The 24,867-nt window shown below is 48.8% G+C and overlaps 3 protein-coding genes and 1 long non-coding RNA gene across 8 annotated transcripts in view; 2 read left to right on the top strand and 2 right to left on the bottom strand.

Annotated features, from left to right (window-relative positions):
* The window catches only part of slc39a6 (solute carrier family 39 member 6), a 37,942-nt gene extending 17,124 nt beyond the window's left edge, over positions 1-20,818 (top strand). Inside the window, exons 1-11 of one of the 5 annotated variants that reach the window (XM_076022228.1) lie at positions 14,746-15,336; positions 15,499-16,123; positions 16,226-16,258; positions 16,399-16,558; positions 16,642-16,758; positions 16,842-17,011; positions 17,315-17,518; positions 17,673-18,216; positions 18,633-18,713; positions 18,838-19,028; positions 19,655-20,818. In XM_076022228.1, coding sequence (XP_075878343.1) covers positions 15,098-15,336; positions 15,499-16,123; positions 16,226-16,258; positions 16,399-16,558; positions 16,642-16,758; positions 16,842-17,011; positions 17,315-17,518; positions 17,673-18,216; positions 18,633-18,713; positions 18,838-19,028; positions 19,655-19,807 — 2,517 coding nt within the window. In that variant the 5' untranslated portion in view covers positions 14,746-15,097 and the 3' untranslated portion in view covers positions 19,808-20,818. Of the gene's footprint in view, positions 1-14,745; positions 15,337-15,498; positions 16,259-16,398; positions 16,559-16,641; positions 16,759-16,841; positions 17,012-17,314; positions 17,519-17,672; positions 18,217-18,632; positions 18,714-18,837; positions 19,029-19,654 lie in introns of those variants that run through there. The other 4 variants (XM_076022229.1, XM_076022227.1, XM_076022225.1 and 1 more) reach the window with 4 other exon arrangements.
* tmeff1a (transmembrane protein with EGF-like and two follistatin-like domains 1a) lies at positions 100-10,823 on the top strand. The gene is made up of 10 exons (XM_076022219.1): positions 100-595; positions 3,893-4,002; positions 4,479-4,608; positions 5,556-5,591; positions 6,668-6,764; positions 6,862-7,010; positions 7,191-7,244; positions 7,542-7,665; positions 7,783-7,944; positions 8,566-10,823. The coding sequence occupies exons 1-10, from the start codon at positions 460-462 to the stop codon at positions 8,648-8,650; spliced, it is 1,083 nt and encodes a 360-aa protein (XP_075878334.1). The 5' UTR covers positions 100-459; the 3' UTR covers positions 8,651-10,823.
* On the bottom strand, positions 12,364-13,115 carry LOC142885599 (uncharacterized). The gene is made up of 2 exons (XR_012926309.1): positions 12,869-13,115; positions 12,364-12,633 (listed from the first exon to the last, which is right to left on the bottom strand). It is a non-coding gene; the product is annotated as an uncharacterized LOC142885599 (long non-coding RNA).
* A 196-nt stretch (positions 20,819-21,014) lies between the features above and the next one.
* crfb16 (cytokine receptor family member B16) lies at positions 21,015-24,598 on the bottom strand. The gene is made up of 7 exons (XM_076019761.1): positions 24,443-24,598; positions 24,089-24,215; positions 22,539-22,729; positions 22,323-22,447; positions 21,982-22,132; positions 21,701-21,855; positions 21,015-21,257 (listed from the first exon to the last, which is right to left on the bottom strand). The coding sequence occupies exons 1-7, from the start codon at positions 24,507-24,509 to the stop codon at positions 21,126-21,128; spliced, it is 948 nt and encodes a 315-aa protein (XP_075875876.1). The 5' UTR covers positions 24,510-24,598; the 3' UTR covers positions 21,015-21,125.
* Between the last annotated feature and the right edge of the window lie 269 nt (positions 24,599-24,867).

Genomic DNA, 24,867 nt, shown 5'->3' with positions numbered 1-24,867 from the left:
CGGGTGATCTAGCGGTGGGATCTCTGCGTGCGCGTGCGCGGGGCGTGGATCCGGTCGGCGGGGGGGCAAAGGGTGGGTTGGATTTTTGCGTACTGTCACGTCACGTGACCAGCCTGTGTGCGTCCTCTCCTCAGTCCGGATCTCTTTGTTGTGGATGCAGCCTGTGCGCGTCTCCGCTCCGTCACCGCATCCCGCCGCACGGCCAGCCAGTCAGCCGCCCACCGCACGCTCGGAGCTCAGCACGCACCGCCGCGCACCAGCATCCGGACGCGGAGCCTCGGCTGCGGACATGCTGCCTCCCGTGCGAGCGGACCGGAGCTCGTCCGAGGCTCCGTGAGTCGCAGCAGCTGCTCAGCGGGACGCGCTGTCTCCTCCCACGGCCCTCGACCCAGCCGAGCTCCGGTCCTTTAGTCTGGAGGGCGGACCTGTTCCATCACCACCGCCATCACCGTCTCCATCATGGTGTCGGGCCCGGTGCTCGTCCCGCTCCTGCTGTCCGCCTGCCTGCTGGCCGCGCTGCTTCACCTGCCGGAGGCCGAGGCGTCCTACGCCCCGCAGAGCGCCGAGTGCAGAGGCAAAGGGAAGGAGTGCACAGGTAGGAGCCGCTGCCGCACCTGCAGCATCCTCCCGGTGAGGAAGCGGGCATGACGCGGCTGCGGTATTAATATTCCCATCATGCCTTGTGGCGCCTGGTAGCCCGAGATCAATGCCGAGGCTGGAAGACGGTTATTGGAGGAGGATCAATAAAAGGCCGTTGTGCTGCTGCAGGTTGGGGTTAACACATCCCGCCGGAATTATATATTCACGCGCTGATATTAATCATCTCCCACCTGGTTCCGCCTGCTTGACAGAAGGAAGCTGCTGCCAGTGTTGAATGAACTCAGCTGGATTCACAATTATAATGAACACAAATGCTGAAGACAGCGTCATGTTTGCAATCTCTCAGGTTAAACTGAGATTGCAGGTCAGTTGTGAATCAATAGTTAATCTGTTATCTTTTCCTAGTAATGCAGGCTTGTTGTCATGATTTTTACTTTAATCTCAGTGGCTAAACATACTCTTCATTTGTCAAAACATATAATTAAATCAGGATTAAAATCAGGCCACTGAAAGCAACAGATCAGACGAATAAATCAAAAATGCAAACAAGAAATTCATTCACATTTCTTTGATTGAGACGACATCAGATTGTTTTGTCCTCCATTTTGTGGTTTCATTTTTTTCTCTCTCTCTCTCTCTTTCAAATTGACTGTGTGAACCTCTATCCCTGTTTGACGCGCCCAAGTTAATGTTTTATCTTGGGAAATGTTTAAACGCAGATCGGCTCTCATCCTCTGGTATCAATATTTATTATTAGAGTTATACTTAAAATTGTAGCCTGGAAAGAGTGTCAACAACAAGGATGGTTCAAAGTGCTAACTAGTGACAGCGTCCAGTGGGCATTCAAGGTACTGCAGCCACAAGCGGCATGTTCTGCTGAACAGATGTTTAAAGGCCACGTTTTATCCTTCGTGAACCACAATTACTGAGGAATGTTAATACCTAAAAACTAGCAAAGTTAGCTTGTGGTATAGTAGCTAGCTTTCAGATGCTAATCAAACTCAGGAGCTGTTTGTGTTTGGTTTTCAAGTTGTCAAGCAAGTTGCAGTCTTTGGTCCGTTTTAATTGTGTATTAAGATGAATGTTGCATTTATGTCCCTCCCGGAGCGTACGAAGGTTCCTCATTACGTTCCTTCCGGATCGTATCGACTCCCTTTGCATCCTCCTGGCGATTCCATCGTCCTGAAAAACAGGGGAACTGGAAACTGCCGCGCTGAGCATCGATTGCTGTTGCTGTTTTATTCAGGAATCGTCACCTGTCGGCCCTGACTACTGCCACCTGGTGCTCGGCAGGGGAATTACAAGTCTTTGCCTCTATAGACCAACAGCCTGACACAGAACTGATACTGGGATGGTGGACTGAGTGGATGAATAAATAAGTACTTTAACAGACGAAAACCTTTGCCACGTGTCAAACTGCGACTGCAAATCATTCAAACCAACTAAGAAAAGTGGATAGAGAGCAGTGGCAGTCTGAGGAATTTAACCAGATAGCCAATGCCTTCAGGGAGCATAGGGAATAACAGAGGCTCCGAGGAGTGTAGGCGTTTAAAGGAGTCATATTTACCAAAAACAGTCACCAGAGCCGTGAAGACGCCTGAAGTCGTCTTCTTTCACCGAAACAGGAGGTCAAAGACAGCAGCTGGCTCAGATTCTATGGGATGTGTTTATCTGAACTATAGTGCACTGGCAACAGTGGAACTGGACTCAGAGAGACGGAGACCAAAGTGGCTGCGCTCCAGTCTCCTTCCAGCTGGGAGGGAATTATCCACCCCTCACTTTTTGGCAGGACAATTATCTGCTGCGCCGCAGGGTGACGGATGCCTTTAATTGTCTTTGATGAGGGCAGAGGCGCTGTTTGTCAGGCGGCAGGAAGTGGAGCGCTCCCACTTCCTGGAGTCTCAGAGCAGCTGTTTGGCTTTCGGCTGGATGTTTTCAGTGGTGGCTGGCGTTGGTCCAGTCGCTGGGTCTGAGAAACGGCTTCAATAAACCAGTCAACTGTGAAACTCATCAGCAAGTGAAGAGATTTCAGGATGGATTGGTTGTGGTAGCTTCTGCTTTTCACATCTTCAGAGTGTGCGGAACTTCCGCTAAAACAACACGTAAGAAATCGTCTTGCTTGATCACAGCGCAGTACCTTCATTTGTCCAGTAGTGGCGGTAAGTTTAATGGTTTGAAGAAAAAGAGGGAAAGGTGGGGGAGGGTTATCATTGACCACCACTGTTAAAGCTGGGTGAAGGACATGTGGCGGCGATATTGACATGATGCTGTCTCTGAGGCAGCTGGATGAATCTGTGAGTCACATGATCGCCTCTCTCAATGTCGCTCAGCAGGTTCTCGCTGACAGATCGAACAGAATTCATGACTCCTATTACTCCACATTTTGGATTGTAGGCATCTGAATCCTGCTTACGTCTAACTGCAATGTTGAGAGCCGACTGCTGGGGGCGGTGTCAGTGGCTGGGGAGGCTCTCAGCTGTGCCCAGAATTGAAAATGAGGCCGATTGTTCTGGCTGCTGAGTGACACCATGTCAACTTCTGAAGGCAATGGGGGAGGGGGGGCAGGGTTCATATGCTTATTTGCTGCATAAACACGGACAAACGTCCCTCCCTTTGCAACGTAGCAGAAATAAAGGCTAGGAGGAGGTGCTTGCTGCCAGAAAAAAGAGAACAAAATAAGATCCTGGAATGAGAGCTAAGCAAGCAGACAGAAGAAGAAGAAGTTCTAGCTCTGACAGAAAAATGTCAAAGTGGATGGAAACTCCTCTCAGGTGCCATTTGGCTGCCCGGAAGCTCCTCCAGTAACCCACCAAAATGCGATTCATTGTTCGCTGCCGCCGACTACACAGAGGAACCCGACCCTTCAGGAAGGGTGAGGCAGGATGGTTTGTTTACAGATGTGTAAAATAATATTTTGACATTGTGTTTTCTGATTGTGGCCAAAATAACTACTCACCAAAACAACAACAACAACAAAAAAATCAAAATCAGACTACAAACTCTCACCTGCCCATCTTTTAAGAAAAGGTGGAAACAGAGAGGCAAAGCAGGCCAGAAGGAAAACACAGAGCACTCACACCAACAAGAACAAGAGCATTTTCAACCACAGTCCTAACACAGGAGGGAACGTCTCTCTCTAGCGCCCTCGTGTGGCCCCAAATCTCCCGACGGAAGCTGGAACTTCTCTCTGCTTCAGAGTACAGCTCACCTCCCTGCAGCACCAAACACAGGAAACTAGAGCAACTCACACACACACACTCACACACTTGTCTGCTCTGTGTGTTTTTTGCAGACGTGTCGGAGAGAAAGAGCGACCTGAGGGTTTGTGATGACTCCACCTGTCGCTACGGGGGCGTCTGCAGAGACGACGGCGCCCAGCTGAGATGCGTCTGCCACTTTCAGGTGAGAGCAGCCAGGGGGCGGAGCATCACTGCTAACATGCTGCATTCATAATGAACTGGGAAACCAATGTTCTACGGACCTTTTCATTTGTCCTCGTCCTCAGCTTGAGGCCCATTGTATCCAGCTGAGTTTTCGGTGGCAGTGAGAATTTTACATGCTCAAAATTTTGTCATTACGGCCACTAAAGGCCAGCAGGTGTTTTTAGCTTAGCTTAGCCTTGCTGGGATTAACTTAGCACCAAGACTGAAATGAAAAGGAAATTCCTGACTGCGAAAATCACCTGCTAACTTTCAGTTTACTGTCAGTTTGGATACTGTGTAGGTTGCGTATACTGATTACTGTGTACTATGTACTTAGTACTGTGCGCTGTATGTTTGTTTGCAGATGTGTGATGACCCTCTCTCTGAAATCATCCTGACTTTCCTGAGGCTGTCTGACTCCTTTGACTCCTGGTTAACCCTGTGTTTGTGTTCCAGTGCCACAAACACTTCGTCCCTGTGTGCGGCTCCAACGGGGACACCTACCAGAACGAGTGCTACCGGCGCCAGGCGTCCTGCAAACAGCAGCGACTCATCTCCCGAGTCTCGGAGGGCCCCTGCTCCGCTGGTGAGTCGTGTGACATCATAAGTCAGCGCTGGCTCAACCCTGTGGCCACCAGCCAGCCTGCTAGCTATGGCAGGCTCAGAGGGTCAAAGCTGACAAACGTCGAAGAGCTTCCCCCGTAGAGGTCCTCAGCTGTGATTGGCTGACGGCTCCATCAAGTGACAGAACCCTGTAGGGTTCTGGTTCTGCCTGACCTCATCTCACCTTCGCTGCCGTTAATCATCCAGCCGTCGATTTTAATTAGGAGCCGCAGATGAAAAGTCATTAAAAAGTTTCCGAGGCTGCTGAGGGCCTGTTCCGGCTCAGTCGCCTCTCAGTCGGTTCTAAAATATGACAGAGGGGTCGGAGCAGGAGCAGATGAATGGAGTGTTTTGGTGACCCACCTCATAGGAGAAAAAAATATATCATGGCACGTGTAGAAAACTCATTCTGTAATGTCGATTGAAAATGAACAACAAACTGTCTGTCTTATCTGTCTGTGAAGCCCCACAGTATTTAGCTATTTATTGAAACACTTAACTCTTCACTCCTAAAAAACTGAAAAAATTTACAAAATACAGCTGTTTTATGACTTACTTACTATTAATATCATTTCTTCAAGTTCGGTGGGTCGGATTAAAAAGCTTAACAGGCCGCATGTGGCTCCCTGGCCGTAGTTTGCCCACGACTGGAGTAGAATGACGCTCTACTCCAAGCCACCTCCTGCCTGTCCTGTAACTCACCTGGTAGGGGCGCCACCAAGCACCAAAGCTGCAGTTTGTAGTTATAAGTTGTTGTTTTTTTTATTTATTTTTTATTATTTTTAATTCAGACGTGGCGCTCCTGGGCCACAGATAGTAATATCGCAACAGTGGCATTATCCAAAGATTAGCCTGCAGCGCCCCCTGCAGTATAAGAGAGCAAGGTGTGTGTTGTCGGGGGGATAACTGGTTCCTCTGGTGTCTTCACAGATGTGGGATCTGGTTCTGGGGGTGGCGCTGGAGACGGTGAGTCCATCCTCTTCTTACTCTGCTTCCTCTTGATTTCAGTCAACTTCCTGTTTCAGCGTGACTCCGATTCTGTCTGACCATTAAGTGACCGTGTGAGATTTAACAGAAAATACCGCTTGAGCAGCTAAAAAAAGAAAACTTGCACAATATCTGATGCTGAGCTCATTCTGGAGATGTCCATCAGCAAGTCCCGCTCATGTGTTTCATCACTTCCTCATCATTTGACTGAGCTGGCCGACTTTTTTCCTTCTCTAAAACTCGCTTCACGTCAACGCTGTGAAGAGTTCAGCTCAGACGGCTGGCGGCATTTTCATTATTGCCGTGAAGCAGATGGGTTTCTCCCAGTTTTTCTTGCATGACAAAATGACTGTGAAGGAATCAGGGAAACATGGCATTTGTCTATGAATAATCCCGACGGCTCTTTGGGGTCTGTGGTTGTTGCGCCTCATCTCCTCCGTACCTCTCGTAACTCCTGCGGCAGGAACAGACACTAAACGCATCGCGTGAAATGATGCCAGTAATAAAAAATAATATAGAAATAATATAGGAAGATGATGATGTGCAGCTCGGTTTCCTTTTGGCCCATAAACCTACTGGGCTGTGTCTGATAGAAGAGAGCAGTGTGTGTGTGTGTGTGTGTGTGTGTGTGTGTGTGTGTGTGTGTGTGTGTGTGTGTGTGTGTGTGTGTGTGTGTGTGTGTGTGTCTGAATGTGTCGCTCGAGGATGAAAATTGTGGAGTCTGAATTCAGAAACGTGGAAACACAGTGGCTGAAATAAAATGGTGCAAATGAAAAAGGAGTTTCAGTGTTTAATTACAAGCCGGACGCTGTGATTTATCAAACTGTCGCCAAAATTGGTTGTTGAACAAAAGAAGGAGCTGACTGTTTGCAAACCAAGTCAGCAGGAGGCCAACGGAGACCTCTTTGGGGCTTCGGCCTCTGAACAAATAGTGATTTCAGTCCTTAGAAAAAAACACTTTATGAAAAGAAAAGGTGAACTCGTATCAAAACTAAAACCTCAATATCAAACAAAGACACTGAAGCAGTTTCACTTCCTCCCTCTCTGTCCGACAGACGATGAGGGTTCGGGCTCTGACGTCGGCAAGAAGTTCACCAAGTGCAGCACCTGCAAATACGGCGCAGAGTGCGACGAAGACTCGGAGGACGTGTGGTGGGTGTGGCGGAGCGCCGGACTGCACGCGCCGGTTTTCCACTTCCTGTTTTCACCGCCGGCGCCCTGCTCCCTCTCTCTCTCCCCACTCGCACAGGTGTATATGTAACATCGACTGCAGCGGCCACAACGAGAACCCTGTTTGCGCCACCGACGGCAACTCCTACAACAACCCCTGTCTGGTCCGGGAGGCGTCCTGCATGAAGCAGGAGCAGATCGACGTCAAACACCTGGGCAGGTGTCCAGGTGAGAAACACCTCACCTACACATACACACACACACACACCTGATCTAATTCAAACCAAACTTTATTGGCACACGGTGCAAACATCTCTTGTGACAAAAGCCAGGGTTTGTAGTTACTGGTTATTGATCCACGGAGACTCATCATTCACTGTCCTACCTGACTGTGTGTGTCCTTCACAGCTGATAAAGACAAAAGTGGGAAGAAAGACGACAGCAGTTCTTTTAAAGTCCTCGGTGAGAAGCTGTTTCATTCAAATATTTCACTTGCTCATTACCACCAAACACTAAATTCTAAGTACAAAGAAAAATCTCTCAGAGCCCTTGTGATACTGCGGCTACGACTTTTGCCCACGACGTGTGATCCTCTTTGGAGCGCCCCCTGCTGCTCAGAGAGCTGCCATCCGTCCACTCTCCTGCCCAGGAGGGGGTGGTGGGTGGAGCCTATTGGCACAGAGCCAGGGTGAAGGCTACACACAGCTTTGCTGCGCTGAAGCAGCAGCAGCAGCTAACAGCACTCTGCTGTCTGTTCAGAGACCAAAGGTCAGGACCACGGAGATGGATTCTACGCCGGGATGCCCGTCCCCTGCACTGACAGCTACGCCACCCGCTGCGTTCACGGGAAATGTGAGATCAAGCACAACACGCCCACCTGCAGGTGTGTGAGCAGTCCAACCCGTGCTAACGCAGCTAACGCAGATGTTAATGCTGTTCTGCTTCTGAGGTGACAGAAGCTAAATGAGTTGGGTTCTGTGTGTGTGTGTGTGTGTGTTAGGTGCGACCCCGGCTACAAAGGCTCCCTGTGCGACGAGCCCCACGACTTTAACATCCTCTACGTCGTCCCCAGTGGCCAAAAGCTGCACTACGTCCTTATCGCCGCCATCATCGGCGCCGTCCAGATCGCCGTCATCGTCGCCGTGGTGATGTGCATCACGAGGTGGGTGTGTGTGTGTGTGGGGGGGGGTAGCACAGTTTCGGGTGCCATGGTAATTTGACCACCAGAGGGCGCTCTTCAGGCCATTACGCACCTGCTGCGTTGCGGATAAATTACACCAAATTTGCAGACCATTGATTTCGCATTAAAGCCATCAAGACCGACCGCGATGCAATTTTATGTGGAAAAATTGCTTCCGGCAGAGAGAAGTGAGTTTCACCTCATACAAGAAATTTTTGTCTGGAATGCTTAGAACAAAGTTTCTGATGTCATTTGGACAAATTATACTACTGACCCTACATAGCACCTTAAAGTTGTTCTGAGGTAAATTGGACAGAATACTGGCAGAACGAGCGCTTTCAGAGTCGACTGGCTGACGCTTTCACGGTATCACGAATGCGGCTAAAAAAAAAATAATCAAAACTCTAAGTCGACACAAATAGAAAAACGTGTCGCTTTGGTTGTCTGTTAGTCGCTACGAAACGAAAAATACAAAAGAATACAAAAGAATACAATACAATACAATACAATACAATACAATACAATACAAAAGAAAGTAAAAAGCGTTAGTGGCAAGGTATTTCTGCTCCAAAATCTAAAACCAGCATTTCTGTGTCTCTGTAGGAAATGTCCAAAAAACAACAGGGGGCGCCGACAAAAACAGAACCTTGGACACTTTTCCTCGGAAACAAATTCCAGGATGGTATAGCTGTGCTTTTCTTCTTCTTCTCCTTCTTCTTCTCTTTTTTGTGGGGAGGTGGCGTGCCAGCGATGGGAAACATTTTTTAACAGTCGCTTTTTTTATTTCTTATTTAAATACTCCTGGGAAACATCTCAGAGTGAGAGCGCTCAATTCGGGGCCTTATTTTCCCTCCTTTTTTCCCCCCCTTTTTTCGACGACAAAAATCCCAGAGGGAGGGGCCACCTCCTGTGGAGCAGCCCGCTTAGATCGAGGTGTTTGGAATGTTTTGTAGATGCACAACTGGTACCCGATTGGGCGTCGGCCCCTCTGGAATGTGTTATTTATTGAGAATTCCCCTTTATTTCCCGTCACAGTTTGACTTTTTTCCCATGCAGCTGATCACCAAATGCAGGTTGAGTTTTGAGACACGTTTGTCAGGGGACGAGGCGGCCGCAACAAACTTCCACGCGGAAACTTGAACGAGCTCGTAGGTTACTGTCTGGATTCTGATTTCCTCTCTGGTAGTTTTTACTCAAGCTCTTTGTTTTTGGATGTCGGTTTCTAGTTCCTGTGCGTCGGCATGACTTGTGAAAACTGTTCCGTGGTGTAGTCTTAATGTTTTTTAACGAGAAGAACCTGGACTCCTCCTCCGTGTTTGGAGTCCACAGGGTCCTGACGGACATTTTGATGTTCTGACTCCAGAGAAAGAATGTAACACTAGGGGAAAAAAAAAAACAACAACTTTGAGCTTGGAGAAACAACGTTTGTGGGCTTTTAAACTTGGAAGCTGGAATGTTTTCTTGTGTCTCTTTCATTAAAAATGTGGACTGGGAGGACGGCCCCGGAAGCGAGTGTGTCGGCTGATTTTATAGGCCGTCCGATGGAGCAACTCTTCTGCTGTGGTCTGTTGCTCTGCTGGCTGATCTCCAGGTTTCTCATCTACCGCTAGAAAAGGTCGATGTGTCTTTTCTCATATTTTATGTTTCACATTTGTGGAAGGGCGACGCATCAAAAAGCTGTATTGTAGCTCTGAAACCTGCTGCACTTCCTGCAGATCTGCACATTTGTTGATTAATGAACCCTTTCAGTGGTTCACTTTATTATGCTTTCATTCCCAAAGTAACCTCTCATCATTCCGTCAGATCCGTCTTGACAGGAGCCGATCTGGGTTGTTTCCAGCCTGACTGAGCACCACTAAGCTGGCAGTAAACAGTCTGATTGGCCAGCAATTGTCTTTGTTCCAAATAATTTGAAGGCCAAATAAGTTTTAAGTTTTCTGCTTGATTGCATCAAAAATCAGCTGATTTATTTCTGCGTCAGAAGGTTCTGGCTGAGCACAGCGGACATGTTTTTATCAATCAAGACATTAACTATGCATCAACTCCACTGTCGTCAACACTCATTTTTTTTTTTTTTTTTTATAAAGAGGAAGAAAGTCGTCTGTGGACATTAAGTTGTCGGTAAAGACAAGGAAGGATTTGTCCACACCAGCATGAAAACAATAAAACCACTATATTTCCTTTCAGCAGCTGAGGTGAATTAATCTGGTGTTGAGGATTGGCACTCAGTGGATTTTTTTTTTTTACGTGTAAAATATAGTCTGTTTTTGTCACGGCATTTCCTGTATCTGATGGGAGTTTGACGTTGCGTTCACTGACGCCACGTCAACATCGACGTTGCCGTTCTCCGTTTCCACCATCATCTTCAATCCTTCCAACACGTCCTAGTTTCCTGGCACGCAAATGATATTCTGTTGGCCACCTTGCTAACAGAACTAGAGTACTGAGACTGTTCAACTGATATTACCGCGAGGCCGCAGAAGTTCACTCGTGGCTCTGTTTCAACAATGTTACACGGACTTCTGTTTATGTTTGCGCGCTGGTAACCAGAGACTCATTTCTGTGTTGCGTTTCAGTAGTGGTGGACATGTAGTGGTGAGGGCAGGGTTCACACTTTGACTTCACGGCCTTGTTTCTCCTGTATCCACTATGGTTTTCAGTCACGTCCGGTCCATCAGGTCAAAGGTCAGCGTGAGCAACATGATCCCACTTGTTACTTGCCATCGCAGCCGTGACTTCTCTAAATGTGACTAGAATGTGTTTGACTTGTTGATATATTGCATGTAGAATCTGAGGGGGTGTTGTTGGTCCCTGCCAGAATAAAAAAAAAAAAAGGAAATGTTTTCTTTTTCTTATGAACACCAGTGTCTCTGTGTCTTTTCTAACTGCCGCCCACACAAAACATCTCAGAAGACTCCTCTGCACCGGCTGCAGCCATGGCTCCTGGTTCTACCCGTCAGACCAACATCTGGAGAAACAGCAGCTGGTCCTGCATGACTGTAAATACTTTGTCCAGTGGGAAGTTCATGGATGGCAGATGGACGCTCACACAAGCAGACCAAGAGTTTGCTGAGCCAGAAACACACACAGCCAACAGACACAGTGTCCACAATGAAATATTGTTCTAGTGGGTGGGGTGGGAGGATCACAGACCCCTCCCCTAACCTGCACACCCTTGAGGATTACACAGTGTGTGTGTGTGTGTGTGTGTGTGGGTGGGTGGGTGTGTGTGTGTGAGAGAGAGAGAGAGAGAGAGGAAAAGACAACAGACAGTCAGTCAGGCGGCTCAAGACACACACACACAGGAACACACTGACTGGACTGTGAAGCCAGGAGACTCTTCACATTATGATATTGCTGTTCATCTACAAACTCATACGAGTGAGATGATATCATTTATACCAGTTTAGACCAGGAGTCACCACCCTTTTTTGCACTGAGAGCTATTCATGTGTCCTGAGTCACATGAAGGGCTACCAGTTTGCCAGACGCTCCCGAAATAACACACTCAATGAGTTATATACGATTATTAATGGTAGTCATCTATGTGAAGACACTAATCAAGTTAATGAGTTCTCAATAACAGTTGTCGTTATTGCAATGACAGCAATAACAACAACGACTTAACGAGGTTGGATAAAATTGAAATTGAGACGCAACTCAATGAGTTGTGCAATCTTTCAGGCGACTCGTGTGGTCCTTTGTGTTTGTGACCGCTGGTTTAGACATTGCCTGCAGCTAAAAATAAAACCCGCAAAAAGTGACGGCAGGCAGCAACTCATTGACACCACATTTAGAATACACATTAATAACCCCAGTTCAAACGGCTGAGAAGACGTTTTCAGTGCGTACTCTACGCTGCTCCAGTGGATGAGCTTCTACCTGCTGAAGGAGGCGAAGCTGCTTCCTGCTGCTCTCAGAATGTAAAACACAAACAGAGCATGCTAGTTTTGAAGGTGGGTTTCGCTGCTGGTGCCCTGTGTGGGATTTCTGAGAACATTTTGGGTTCATCGTTTTAGGACGGGGCATAGTCCCACTGAAAACACACAAAGGTGAGGCACAAAGGCGTTTGGTTTGGTTTCAGAATTGCTCCTGAAGATACCAGATTTATTTGTAAAAAAAAAAAAAAAAAAAAAAGAAGGAAAAAAAAATCAAGTTGCACCTTTATTTACTTAATTCAATATGTTTCTCCCAAAATGAAGTGATGGCACTCAGTTTGTAATTTTGGGGGGGAAACCCAACACAAACCTGTAATTAACAGTTTATAGCATTAGTTATAAACACTATAAACACACATCACATCAGGTACAAGCCTGTAACTATGTTTGACTGCATTGTCCCTGTCAAATTAATAAATAAAATCCTAAATGATCAATTTTATATGAAGGCCGGAAGCTCATCAACAAGCAGGAAATTTTACTCAAATAAAAATCAGTAAATACAATATGCGATCATAATCATTATTATCGGGGCACTCTTCGTGTATGAAAAAATGTTTTGTTCAGACTAAACCTCCTTCACCAGCTCTGTCTGTGGAGACGAGGGTCCGTTAGCGACTCCTCCACTTTCCCACGGAACGTCCAGTCACGCGGTGTACGGCTAAATTAATGTCCATTCCGCTCTCCTTCACGGCTCCTGCTTAGAGAGGCCCTGCTGTGCTGCCTTCACGCCCTGCCAATGAAATCAGTTCAGTACAAACCGTACATCTTTACGTGATAGAATACAAAACAGACACAATCAAACCGAGTATAAAGACCGTAGTCCGTAGGCAGATTGTCATTCAAACCGTAACGGACGCTAATCAATGCCATTGATACATCTGTGCCATTGGTCCAGAAATGAGCGTCTGGAAATTTGTGACGCTGCCTCCATCTTATTTCCGATAGACAGTGAATGCGGCACGCACCTCTTCTACTCATCTCACTTCCCAGACCGAGAAGAATCCGAGCGACAGCCGGAGAAGATAGTCCGCAAACCAGCCAGGGGGTGTTGAAACGGCAAGTCCAACTACCGTGAGTCATTTTTCCAGTTATTCCAGCGGCTAATGTAACTGTTGTGGACCCGAAGAGGACGAAACGCGTTCGCTCCGCACGGCGGCGGCAGCGCCACGCTTCTGTTTCCGGGTTTGCTGCCTTTGTGCACACGGCACCGGACTGGTGCAGAGCGCACAAACCCAACGTGTTACTGTTTACCTCCTCTGAGTGTGTGTGCATATATTGCGCCTGTCACGCTCGGCTGGATGCCCGGTGTCGGACACTTGGGGTTCGGGTTCGGCTGCAATGCTGGGCCGAGCCGTGGCGGCATCACGAGGCCCGAGCTCAGGCCGGCGGGGTGATGCTGCCGTCTGCCAGCTTCCTCCGACAAGTTTAACGGGATAACCGCCGCTAGCACGCTAAGCTAGCTCAAGCCGAGTTGTCGGGAGTTAGCGCCGACTGATATTAAACAGTTTCCCTTCGTCGATGAAAGCGCCGCTTGTTCCCGACAGTGGTGCTTCCTGGTGTTAAAAGCTACACGGCCGCCTTCCGTGAACCTGCGGCCAGTTTCGGACGAGTCGCGAACCAAAGCCCATTGAAAACATTAGTCATTTTAACATCCGTTTACGAGTAGGGACTTTCGAGGCTCTGTGATGGGTTCCTGGTATAAAAATCCCTTTAAACCAAAGCATGCTTTCTACTTCTGCGAAGATTGTTCTGTACTTCATTCGTGACGAGACTCAGAAAACACACAAGTACGAAGCGCGGTCCTCATTGGCCACAAGGTCCTTCAGGCTCCTGTCGAAACGAGTCTCTTCCTTGATTAAGTACTTTACTGAAGGGCGGCCCTGTGATTAGGCCTAACTTTTATCACCTTGCGCAACTTCTGTAGTTTCCCCGTCACCGTTTCCCACTTTCTTTCTTTCTTTCTTTCTTTCTTTCTTTCTTTTTTTTTTCTTTTTTTTTCTTTTTTTTTAATATAAAACTATAATAACTGGTTTCTGTGATATTATTCCTCAGTGGATACCGGAAGCTCTAATTAGTGTTTGTACAGTTGATGCGAATCCAAAATGACTGTAGATGAATGTGTTTAGTGTGCAAACGTCCGTTGGCCGCCACCATGTAACCCGGCTGCTCCATCATTGTGTTAATAGCAGTAATCTGTCAGAATGAACTTCAAACCCTCATGTTCAAACGGCTCCTTACATTGATGAGATTATTATAATCTCCTTGAAACTCCCAATCCGCGGCATTATTGTTACTTGACATTAATGCAGCAGCAGTGAGTAGAGACCGGGAGAGATTTGCTTCGATAATCATGTGATATATGTCACTATAGATAATAGCATGTCTGATAATAAAGAAGATTATTATATCGCCCCGTAAATATTTGACTCATTACTTTAAATATTTGATAGCTACGGTGGAGAGAATCTGTCCAGTTGTATTTATCTCTTTTGTCTGTCCATTCTGTGTTACGCAACTTTAAAAAAAAAACCTGCTCAGTGAAACGCATGAGTGGAACGCAATGGTCTTGGATAGTTGCATCATCTTGTGACCACTTCTTGCCCACAGATGGTGAGATGTGACATTTCTCCATTATTAGCTGCTCATATGTCATGAGCTCATGCTGATTTTTTTTTTTTTGATCAGGCTCCTTCCATTTACATTAAAGCGCCCGTCTTGAACAACTAGTGCAGGGGTGGGCACACCTTTCAACTGGTGGGGCCACAATAGGTTGTATAATTGGACAGAGGGGCCGGAGCAGGAGGAAATGGACGGAGTGTTTTGGTGACCCACCTTATAGGAGAAACAAAAATATATAATGGGATGTGTAGAAAATATGCTTTAATGTCAACTGAAAATGAATAAAAGCAAAGTTACAACAAGATATGTGTCTTTGAAGCCCCGTGGGATTTAGCTCTTTATTGAAATTACTCTTTAAACTGAAAAAATGGATGAAATACAGACTTTTTATAACTTACTGGCTATGGATATGTTTCTTCAGGTTGGGCGGGGCCGGAGTAAAAAGTTTGACCGCCCCTCCACAGTAGTTTCCCCATGCCTGAACTAATGGAAGCAGCTTTTCGGAAGTTTTGTCTTAAAAATCTGGGAAATAAATATTGAAATATCACCTAATATTCAAAGTATTGTTTTGTTTCATGGGTAGAGACCAAGCGATGATGATGGCAGTGGAGGAGAAAAGGAAGAGGAGGAGTGGTGAAGGCATCCTGCCCGTGGTGTTCCTCCTCGCCATGACCTCGCTCGTGGAGGCGGGGCCGTCGGACTGCAGCACGTCGGCCGCAGACGCGGGCGGCTCTGTGCCTTCGCTGTCGGCTGTGTTGGACTCGCAGAAGGCTGAGCTGAGCCAGAGGCAACACCTGGAGGCGCTGTTCCACAGGTGAGCTGGTGCACTTCCTGTGATTTTCAAACCTTAGAGCTCTCGTCATTTCTTTTTTGATTCCCCTCCTCCAGTTTGACAGCTTCACGCCATTCACTGTCCTTTGAACACATTGTCAGATGGAAGGAGTGACTTTCCTCCACTCACTGTCTGATGTTTCAGATATGGCGAAAATGGAACCATCTCATTGGACGGCCTGAAGCGTCTCCTGCAGAAGGTCGGTCTGGATCGCATCAGGACCATCAGGGTGCAACATCACGAGCAGCCAGGCCACCACGACCACGAATCTCATCATCACCACCACCACCACCACCACCACCAAGGCCACGCCAAGGAGCAGGACAGCTGGCCCATCCTGCAGCTTGGCGCGGCGCCGTATGGCGCCCAGCTGTTGGTGAAGCCGGACGTGGGTGGCGGAGGAGACACCAACCAAACCTCTGCACCCACCCTGAGCCAGACACAGGCGATTGATCAGCACAACCACAGCCATGACCATGATCATAGCGACGATCACGATCACGATCATAACCACGACGCTGGTCACAATCACGACCACGGTCACGATCATAGCCACGACGCTGGTCACGATCACGACCACGGTCACGATCATAGCCACGACGCTGGTCATGATCACGACCACGGTCACGATCATAGCCACGACGCTGGTCATGATCACGACCACGGTCACGATCATAGCCACGACGCTGGTCACGGTCATGACCACGACCACGGTCACGATCATGATCATAGCCACGATCACGACCACGATCACGACCACGATCACGACCACGGTCACGATCATAGCCACGACGCTGGTCACGATCATGACCACGACCACGGTCACGATCACGATCATAGCCACGACGCTGGTCATGACCACGACCACGACAGTGACTCCACCCACAGCACTGAGTCTGCAGAGGTAAGAGTGTCCCTTGGTCCCCTGTGGTGTTAAACATCTTCTTGTTCTTCTTGCTTTCGTTCTTATGCAAATTTCCCGACTGGGGGATTAATAAAGACTCTATTCTATTCTAAAACACCTGCTTGTGCTCTGATCCCCAGTGTCTCAGCGCCTCCACCCTCCTCTCCTCACATGGAATGTCCCAGGGTGGGGGCATGAGCGCCAGCGACTTCAGCATCCTCTGCCCCGCCCTCCTGCACCAGATCGAGGGCGGAGCCTGCATCCATCACGAGAACGCCGAGGGACACGACGGTCAGAGAGGTTCGGTGTCCTGGGAGGGGACGTAGTGACCTGACTGACAAGTGGAGACACAAAGACCGACTGTGAACGCTTCCCATTTCCAGATCCCAAACACGAGCATCATCACCACGGCGACCACAACGAGCACGGCGACCACAACGACACGCACCAGGACCACGGCAGGCACACCGATGGGGACAGCAGCAGAAGCGTCGCCATTGGTGAGGCGGCGTGCGCTGCGAGGTGATGCCGCCTCGCTGTTGTCGGTGTCGCTGACGGCCGCTCTGTATGTGTGCGTTTACAGCCTGGGTGGGCGGCTTCGTCTCCATCACCGTCATCAGCCTGCTGTCGCTGCTGGGCGTGGTCCTCATCCCCCTGATGGGCCGCGTCTTCTTCAAGTTCCTGCTCTGCTTCCTGGTCGCCCTGGCTGTGGGCACGCTGAGCGGCGACGCCTTCCTGCACCTCATCCCACACGTGAGTCAGCGGGGGGGGGGGGTCTCTGTGGTGCATTCAGAGTCTGCGGGACTTGAAGACTTAAGTTAAAGGTCTCAGTGATTTCATGATGTATTTGGCCCACCTGAGGGGGCGGTTGAGCAGCAGCGCCGCGCCCACCAGTCATGAGGTGATCTAACCCCCCAAATCCATCACCAGTACCAAGCGGGGAGGCCTTTGGTGGGATCCAATCGTCTAGGGATCGACCCTACAGCCTCCCAGTCTCGGGGCAGGCCCTCTACCACTAGACCACTGAGCCGGTTTGTTTGCATGTGCTGGCTGCAGGCTCAGGGAGGCCACCACCACCACCACCACCACGAAGAGTCGGGCGACACGGAGGGGCCGGTCTTCCACACGGAGCACGAGGAACACGAGGAGGACCTGGACGGCGTGTGGAAAGGCCTGACGGCGCTGAGCGGAGTCTACGTCATGTTCCTGATTGAACACTTCCTGACTCTCGGCAAGATGTACAAGGACAAGAAGCAGAAGGTTTGCATTTAGTCTCCTCCTTCCCCTCTTTTGTCTCCGCGTCTTCCTACTTTGTGCAGAGGAGAAAAACAGAGAATTGATGGATGAATGAAGCTGTTCACGATGTGTGTGAAGCTCAAACGTGGAGCGTTAACGGCGACACTGTGTGCGACAGCTCCAGAAGAAGAACGAAGACGCGGACCTGGAGAAGCAGCCGGCGCTGGAGGAGAGCGACCTGAAGCCCGTCGAAGGTGAAACGCAGAGAAATCCCACGGTCCTTGAAGCGGCCTCGATCCAGCTGCTCCCCGTGAGGTGGTCGAATACCGGAAAGTGCACTAATCCCGTTGTCCCCCTTGCAGACGCCGAGCCCAACGGAGGCGTGGCCGAGGAGGAGCAGGTGATGCTGGCGCCGCAGGTGTCGGTCGTCTCGCCGCAGTCCTACGGCGGCTCCTCGGGGGCGGCGGCGTACACGGCCGAGGACTGCGAGAACAAGTGCCACTCCCACTTCCACGACACGGTGGGCCAGGCAGACAGCATGCACCACCACCACCACGACTACCACCACATCCTGCACCACCACCACTCCCAGAACCACCACCCGCACAGCCACTCACACTCCTACTCGGAGCAGCACTTCCAGCAGGCGGGCGTGGCCACGCTGGCCTGGATGGTCATCATGGGGGACGGCCTGCACAACTTCAGCGACGGCCTCGCCATCGGTGGGTCGGTTTGCGCGCTAATGCTAGCCAGACCCGAGTAAACTGGGCTGTACATACATCCTTTCTTTGTCTTTTTTTCCTGTCTTGGCCATAATGACAAGCAGAAATGGCTCTGAATGTGATGGCTGACAGATTTATTCTCAAAGGTAGAGCTTGTGAGCCGAGAGTGTGTCACACAGGTTGGCTCAGCAACTACCTGTTGAATGATTTTATTATGTTTAATTCTATTAATGTTGAGGGAGGGGCAGGGAGTGAAAGAGAGAATGGAAAGGGACCTGGGTGAAGGGCAGGAGGGGAGAGGGGGAAAGACAGAGCAACTCTAACGCATTCATCTTACATTCTTACGGAGGATGAGAAGGCTAGGCTAGGCGAGGCTAAGCTAGCTGTTTCTAACAGCCTTTATTATGCGTCCGCAGGTGCTGCCTTCACTGAGGGTCTGTCCAGCGGACTCAGCACGTCTGTGGCTGTTTTCTGCCACGAGCTGCCACACGAGTTGGGTGAGAGGCTCAGCCGCTGCGGGAGGCCGTCTACGGCAGCCTGGAGGCGCCAAAGCTAACCAAGTCAAAAAATGTTGCAACAAAAGTACTTTTGATCGTCTGACCTTGTTGTGTGTTGTCCCAGGTGACTTTGCGGTGCTGCTAAAGGCCGGTATGACAGTGCGCCAGGCCATCCTCTACAATGTGCTGTCGGCCATGATGGCCTACCTGGGCATGATAACGGGCATCCTGATTGGACACTATGCTGATAACATATCCACGTGGATCTTTGCCCTCACGGCCGGGTTCTTCATGTATGTGGCTCTGGTGGACATGGTGAGTCAACAACACTGTGTGTGTGTGTGTGTGTGTGTGTGTGTGTGTGTGTGTGTGTGTGTGTGTGTGTGTGTGTGTGTGTGTGTGTGTGTGTGTGTGTGTGTGTGTGTGTGTGTGTGTGTGTGTGTGCGTGCCCTCTCCAGTCTGAAGTGTGGATTTTAGAGGTTTAAAAAAATCTTTCACTTTACAAATGCACCTTAACGAGTGCCAGTGTTGTACAAACAGAAATGTTGTTGTGGATTACAGAATAATGTTGTGATCTCATATTGTGCCACAAGTTTGTTTCAGTCACTAATGTCAACAACATCTGTTTTGTTCCCATCTACTGGTCTCATACTTCAGGAACAGATGACACACACACACACACACACACACACACACACACACACACACACACACACACACACACTGTCACAGACAGCTGTGGGTGTGTTAGAAACCCTGTCATGTCTGTTGCCTCTGCTTCCCTCTTGTGGCGCTACTGTGTTCCACACTGTTGCACATCATTGAATCGAAACAATGATAAATATAAATGATTTTTATTAAAGAAAGCATTTGTAAAAAAAAAAAAAAAAAGCGCAGGTGGGTCCACTGTACCCGAACTCACCACTTCCTGTCCACCGCAGATGCCCGAGATGTTGCACAACGACGCCGGCGACGACGGCTTCAGTCACTGTGGCTTCTTCCTGCTGCAGAACGCCGGCATGCTGCTGGGCTTCTGCATCATGCTGCTGATCGCCGTCTTTGAGCACCACATCCATCTGGACCTGAACTATTGACCCAGACCAGCCTCCGCACCACTGCCAGGGACCACTTTCACACAGCATCTTTCGTTTCTTTTGCGCATATGATTTAAATTTGACATGTGATGAAAGTGTTTTCTGCTGCAGAAGCCCCTCCCCCTCTTCTCTAGCACAACTTCCAGACATTTTTATCTCGGTTCAGAGACCGACCAGTGGCTCTCCAGCAGAAAACCGGGTTGATATTTTTAATGTTAACATGATGACTGGTTGACAGCACCTTTTGTGTGTGAAGCTCACAGTCCTGTGAGTCGCGTTTCACGTTTCTCTGTTTAGTCCTATTTATTAGTCAACTCCTAGTGTGATTGTTTTTTGTTTTGTGTCTGGTGATGAAATGATGCTGGAAGGACAAAAATGGAAGGAAAACCTCCTGGTCCCCAAGTTAATGAAGTTTTTTTTTCTCTCTCTCCAAAATCCATCCTCAACTTCTTCTGCTGATCAACTTTAACACATGTCTGTGTTTGACATGAGGTTTTTGTTCCGTTTGCGAAGATTTGAAGGTGAGGGGCATGTGAGCTATACTGCATGCACTGTACTGGCCTGGCTGTCCAACCAGGCGGTTTAACCTGAGATACTGTGGTGTGTTTACAGGCGAGGGTTGAAACTTAAAGGTTGTGTTAACGCGTAGCGAGCGAAACCTTCTGTTACTAATCAGCCTCGCTCGTTTCAGTTTCAGTCGGTTTCATTTGTCGTTTACTGATCCTGGGCAGCTGAAGAGGTTCTGTGGCAGCTCATCGCCGACCAAAAAAATAATGTCGTCGTCTCCAGTGTTCAGTGTCGCTTTTCTGTATTTCCATTTGTTACAAAATGCTGCTGAGGCGTTAAAAGGCCAATTGTTTTAAAGTGAAACTGTGAAGATGAGTACTGTTACATAAACTACAGTGTGTGTGTGTTTGCACGCACACGTGTCACTGTTTCGTTCAGTCATTTGTGAATATGAGTCTCACTCACTTCGACATTCCTCAGCAAAAATAAAATTTGCCACCTCCACCGTGTCCTGAGACTTTCTTGCTGAGCCTACACTTCACCTGAACCGTCTGCTGGCGATCACCTTGTTTGGCTAAAGACAGAGAGAGAAGCTGGCACGCTGTGCCAGCGGAGAGCTGGTCAGGAGCAGAACGTTCTGCCAGTAACTGCCGCTGCCAAGTGAATCATGAGACGGGGCTGCAATTAACACTGGAGACCCTTTGAAGTTCAAACATGTTTGTCCTTAATATAAAAAAAACAACAAAACATCACATTTCCAACCACAGCTGTATCAATATTTACACTTTTCAACGTTAGACAATTCAGTCGTTCAGAAGGACTTCAGCTCTACTGAAGAATTTCTGGCTCCATCGTCCGTCTGGTCCCTGTTGACCACCTGGGCTGTGTCACAAGGCTCCACCTCCTGAGTCAACATGGAGATCTGAAGGTCCCAATCAAATTGCTGCAAGTCAAAACACAGTTTGACTCAGTCTGGAGTCCAGGACAAGAATGACACACACGGTAACTTTATGCTGTGTTGACATTGCTCCATGACGCGTGAACAGACGTGATGTGGTACCTGGGAGAAAACTACTGAAACTTGAACATAAATGTGTGTTGTCCATTTTACCCATCATTTTGTTCAATAGCAGGAGCATAAATAAAGTTTTTCATTTGAGGAGTAAAGTGCAGCGTGTCACGTTCAACAGTTGACACCGTTAGCATTGATCTCAGTTTGCTGGGGTCCCAGGGGATTCATCAAACACTCAGCTGCTCCACCAGTTGCCCACTTGGCCTCCCAGCTTGTTCCAAACCAGACAAATTCAGGCTGTTCGCCCGAATACTGGACATTTTAAGTGACCACCAACAGGACCGACAACATGAACAGACTTCACTCTGACTGACCAGTGAACGAGGCAGTGGCTCTTTACGGAAAAATGACCGGCAGGTGTGTGAACGGTATCCAATCACACAGCAGGACACCACTACCAGCAGTGTCACCATGACGACTACGGTCACTGTCGTTGTTGTCGGAATTCTCCAGACCGGCCCTGGACGTCCTGGAACAACCAGCGAAAAGGTCCATAGGTAGGTAAATTAATGTGGTAGGTCATTTGTTCTTATATGGAAAATTGTGTGTGTGTGTGTGTGTGTGTGTGTGTGTGTGTGTGTGTTCATCTGTGTACCTGTGATGGACACACAATTACTGTCAGTGTTGCTACTGTGCACTGACTGATTGCTCAGGACAGTCTGAGCTCTGACGCAGTACTCCTCCCCTTCCTGCAGGGCGGGGACCTGCAACATCGTCCGCTCAGCCGGTACCATGTACACAGCCGCCTGAGCAAGGTAGAGAAGACAGGAAGCTGGTTCAGAGCCACAAAGGCCTTAACGGAAGAACACAGAGAAGATAAGCAAAGAAACAACAGTAGAAACAATACAAATGGATTAAAAATAGCAATCCAGAGAAACAGGAAATTATGAAAGACAATGAATGAAGGCAGCAGAACAGAGCAAACGATGATCTGACCTGGAGCTCGTAGCCCCTCCTCCACACTGTCACCATGACAACCGTAGTGACAGGAAGCTGCTCAAAATGAACCTGGAGGACGTCGCCCACTGACGTCAGCGTCATCTGTGGTGGCATCAACACCGCTGCGACACAACCATCATTGAAAATGAAGTCAGTCAGCCAGTTCTAAACCTGCTGGCTGGCTGCGGTACTGCAGGTCAGGACTCCACCTACTGTGTCTGCGGTTGAAAGGCGGGCTGAGTTCGCTCCAGGACGACTGGCGGCTTCCGCACAATGCTCGGACCCGCAGCCTGTAGTCCGAGTCGGAGCCCAGGTCAAGGGTCAGGTCGCAGTGGACCTTGGAGGTCAGGTGACACTCCGCAGCATCCAACCAGCTGCTGTTCAGGACCTGCAGCTCAAACTCCCTGGAGGGGGTGCATGCACGCAAACACACACACACACACACACACACACACACACACTGGGGTTCAAGGTTCTGGTCTGGAGTCACGACTTGGACTGGAGTACTTGAGTTGAGTCGAGTTTTTGTTCCATTTTAAATGTTAGGGAGGCACCGATACCAAATCGCAGCATCCAGATACTCGCTACTCGCTCCAATACACATAATAATTCTTTATGGCTGCATGACGTTGACCTCATAATGTGTCATGTGGGCGGCGGAGGAGTGTCGTCAGCAGCGTAAGATTTGAATTCCCCGTAAGCGCGGGTCATAAGCGCCCGTTGATTATGTCCCTGACCTTTGTACACCCGTTGCTACTACCAATTGGATGGTGTAGTGAGGTCCTTGGATCAGCCCCGCCCTGGCAGAGCGCTAAAACGACAGTCAAACTCACTAGAGTAAGTAAGTTGTAACAAGTTTTCCGTAGGTGAACCTACTATTAATGGTTTGTCTGGCTGGCAGGCTGGCTAGCTAGCCAGCAATGCTCGCCTCGGGCACAAGTGACCCCATAAATATAGGTTATAATATCATTTCAGTCAGCATCGTATTTTTACCCAATATACACAAGATATTTCATTGAATTCCAGTGAGAGTAAATAACCATTTTGGTTCGTCAACCGTTTCACAGCCTTTTATTTTTTGGAATTTTGGAAAGAAAATCGATGCTCCGCCATATTGCTAGTCTAGTATCCAGTTCTTATAACACATCCATGGCAACCACCTATGACCTTTCTAGTATGTGTATATCAGAGACCCCTTCTAGAAGTAAGAAAACCAACCTGCTTTTATGTTGCAGTAATTCTCCACATACATTCAAAGCTTTTACCAATAAATCATGTCAAATTTTACTCACTCCACCTCTAACTAAATCTGCTACTAAACAGCACTGCCAGTGCTAGCGTGTAGCTGTGGGGTTACAAGCAGAGACACAATTAGCTGCGTGTGAGCTTAGCCCACTGCCAAATGGGCGATCGTCTGAAGGACCTATGTGTCAACAAAACCAAGCGATCCAGCCGTTTCCACACCCAACTACGAGGACGGCTGGAGTTCTGCAGGGCAGATGAACAGAGAGTTACACTTGTGACACACCTGAACAGAAGGACAGGCATCTAGCTAATTGCTGACAAGCTGCAGTGACAGCAGCTGATCTGGTCTCACTGCATATTTTTCCTGGCATGTGTTCGTTCCCGACAGCAAAACATTTCTCTGGCAAACGCTTATGAACTGAGACACCTGGGAGCAGCACGGGCAGCGACGAGAACTTAAACCTCGCTTGTTTCGGTGAACTCACTACAACATGTGTGGCTGTGTTTGTGGGACTCACCCCTGAAACTGCACAGAGTACAGCACTGTAGTATTGCAAGCTGCCTTCAGGGGTCGCCACTTCAGCACATGCCTCATGTCAACAGACTGCACGGTGAGTCCGGCTGGAGGCGGCAGCATCCACACACCTGGACCCACACACACACACACACACACACACACACACACACACACACACACAGATCTAATTCTAATCAAACTTTATCGGCACATGATGCAGTATTAATCAACGGAGACTCATCAAACAACGAGGAACCAAATTAATCAATCAACCAGCTGAACAAGACCAAAAAACTGGTCCTCATTTGCCCGATGAGACTGAAGAACCCAATTATGAGGCGGACCATGCACTCACCATTGGTCAAGTCCAGCAGCAGGAGGATGGCCAGGGCTGCCGCCACTGCTCCCCTAGTATGCCTCATCACATGACCGTGAACCGCGGTCTGAACCCCGAGGACGCTGCACTGCTATCCTGTTTGAGTCTGAAAGTGCGTCTCCACTCGGGAAGTAGGTGGGGCCTGGTCTTAAAGCTGGTCAGGCTGGTTTGTTGGCTGTTGCAGGCCTTCAGGGCTTCTGCTCAGCTGCTTCCTGTTGTTCTGCTTCTTTCGGCCGCTGTGATCGGCTAGTGGGATCGTTACCTTGGTCTGCCACACGTGGCTAAGTGGTGCAATCACACCATGTCATTTTAGCTAGTTCTTATCAAGCTATTGTGTATTTATGTGATTGCTAACATAGTCAGTTGAGGTCTAATCTATTTTTATATTAAAAAAAAAAAAAAGG

This window comes from Nelusetta ayraudi, unplaced genomic scaffold (assembly GCF_046127955.1).
Source record: "Nelusetta ayraudi isolate G7.1 ecotype Tasmania unplaced genomic scaffold, CSIRO-AGI_Nayr_v1 ptg000011l, whole genome shotgun sequence".
NCBI lineage: Eukaryota > Metazoa > Chordata > Actinopteri > Tetraodontiformes > Monacanthidae > Nelusetta > Nelusetta ayraudi.
The sequence above is the reverse complement of the archived record's forward strand: the minus strand, read 5'-3'. Positions and strand labels throughout refer to the sequence as shown.

Excerpts from the sequence above, each read along its gene's own strand:
- tmeff1a (XM_076022219.1), top strand. The coding sequence starts at position 460 with ATGGTGTCGGGCCCGGTGCTCGTCCCGCTCCTGCTGTCCGCCTGCCTG. Across the intron at positions 5,592-6,667 it reads TGGGGGTGGCGCTGGAGACG|ACGATGAGGGTTCGGGCTCT; the intron begins GTGAGTCCATCC and ends TCTGTCCGACAG. Across the intron at positions 7,666-7,782 it reads CACAACACGCCCACCTGCAG|GTGCGACCCCGGCTACAAAG; the intron begins GTGTGTGAGCAG and ends TGTGTGTGTTAG.
- crfb16 (XM_076019761.1), bottom strand. The coding sequence starts at position 24,509 with ATGAGGCATACTAGGGGAGCAGTGGCGGCAGCCCTGGCCATCCTCCTG. Across the intron at positions 24,216-24,442 it reads GCTGCTGGACTTGACCAATG|GTGTGTGGATGCTGCCGCCT; the intron begins GTGAGTGCATGG and ends GTGTGGGTCCAG. Across the intron at positions 21,856-21,981 it reads TAATTGTGTGTCCATCACAG|GACGTCCAGGGCCGGTCTGG; the intron begins GTACACAGATGA and ends TGGTTGTTCCAG.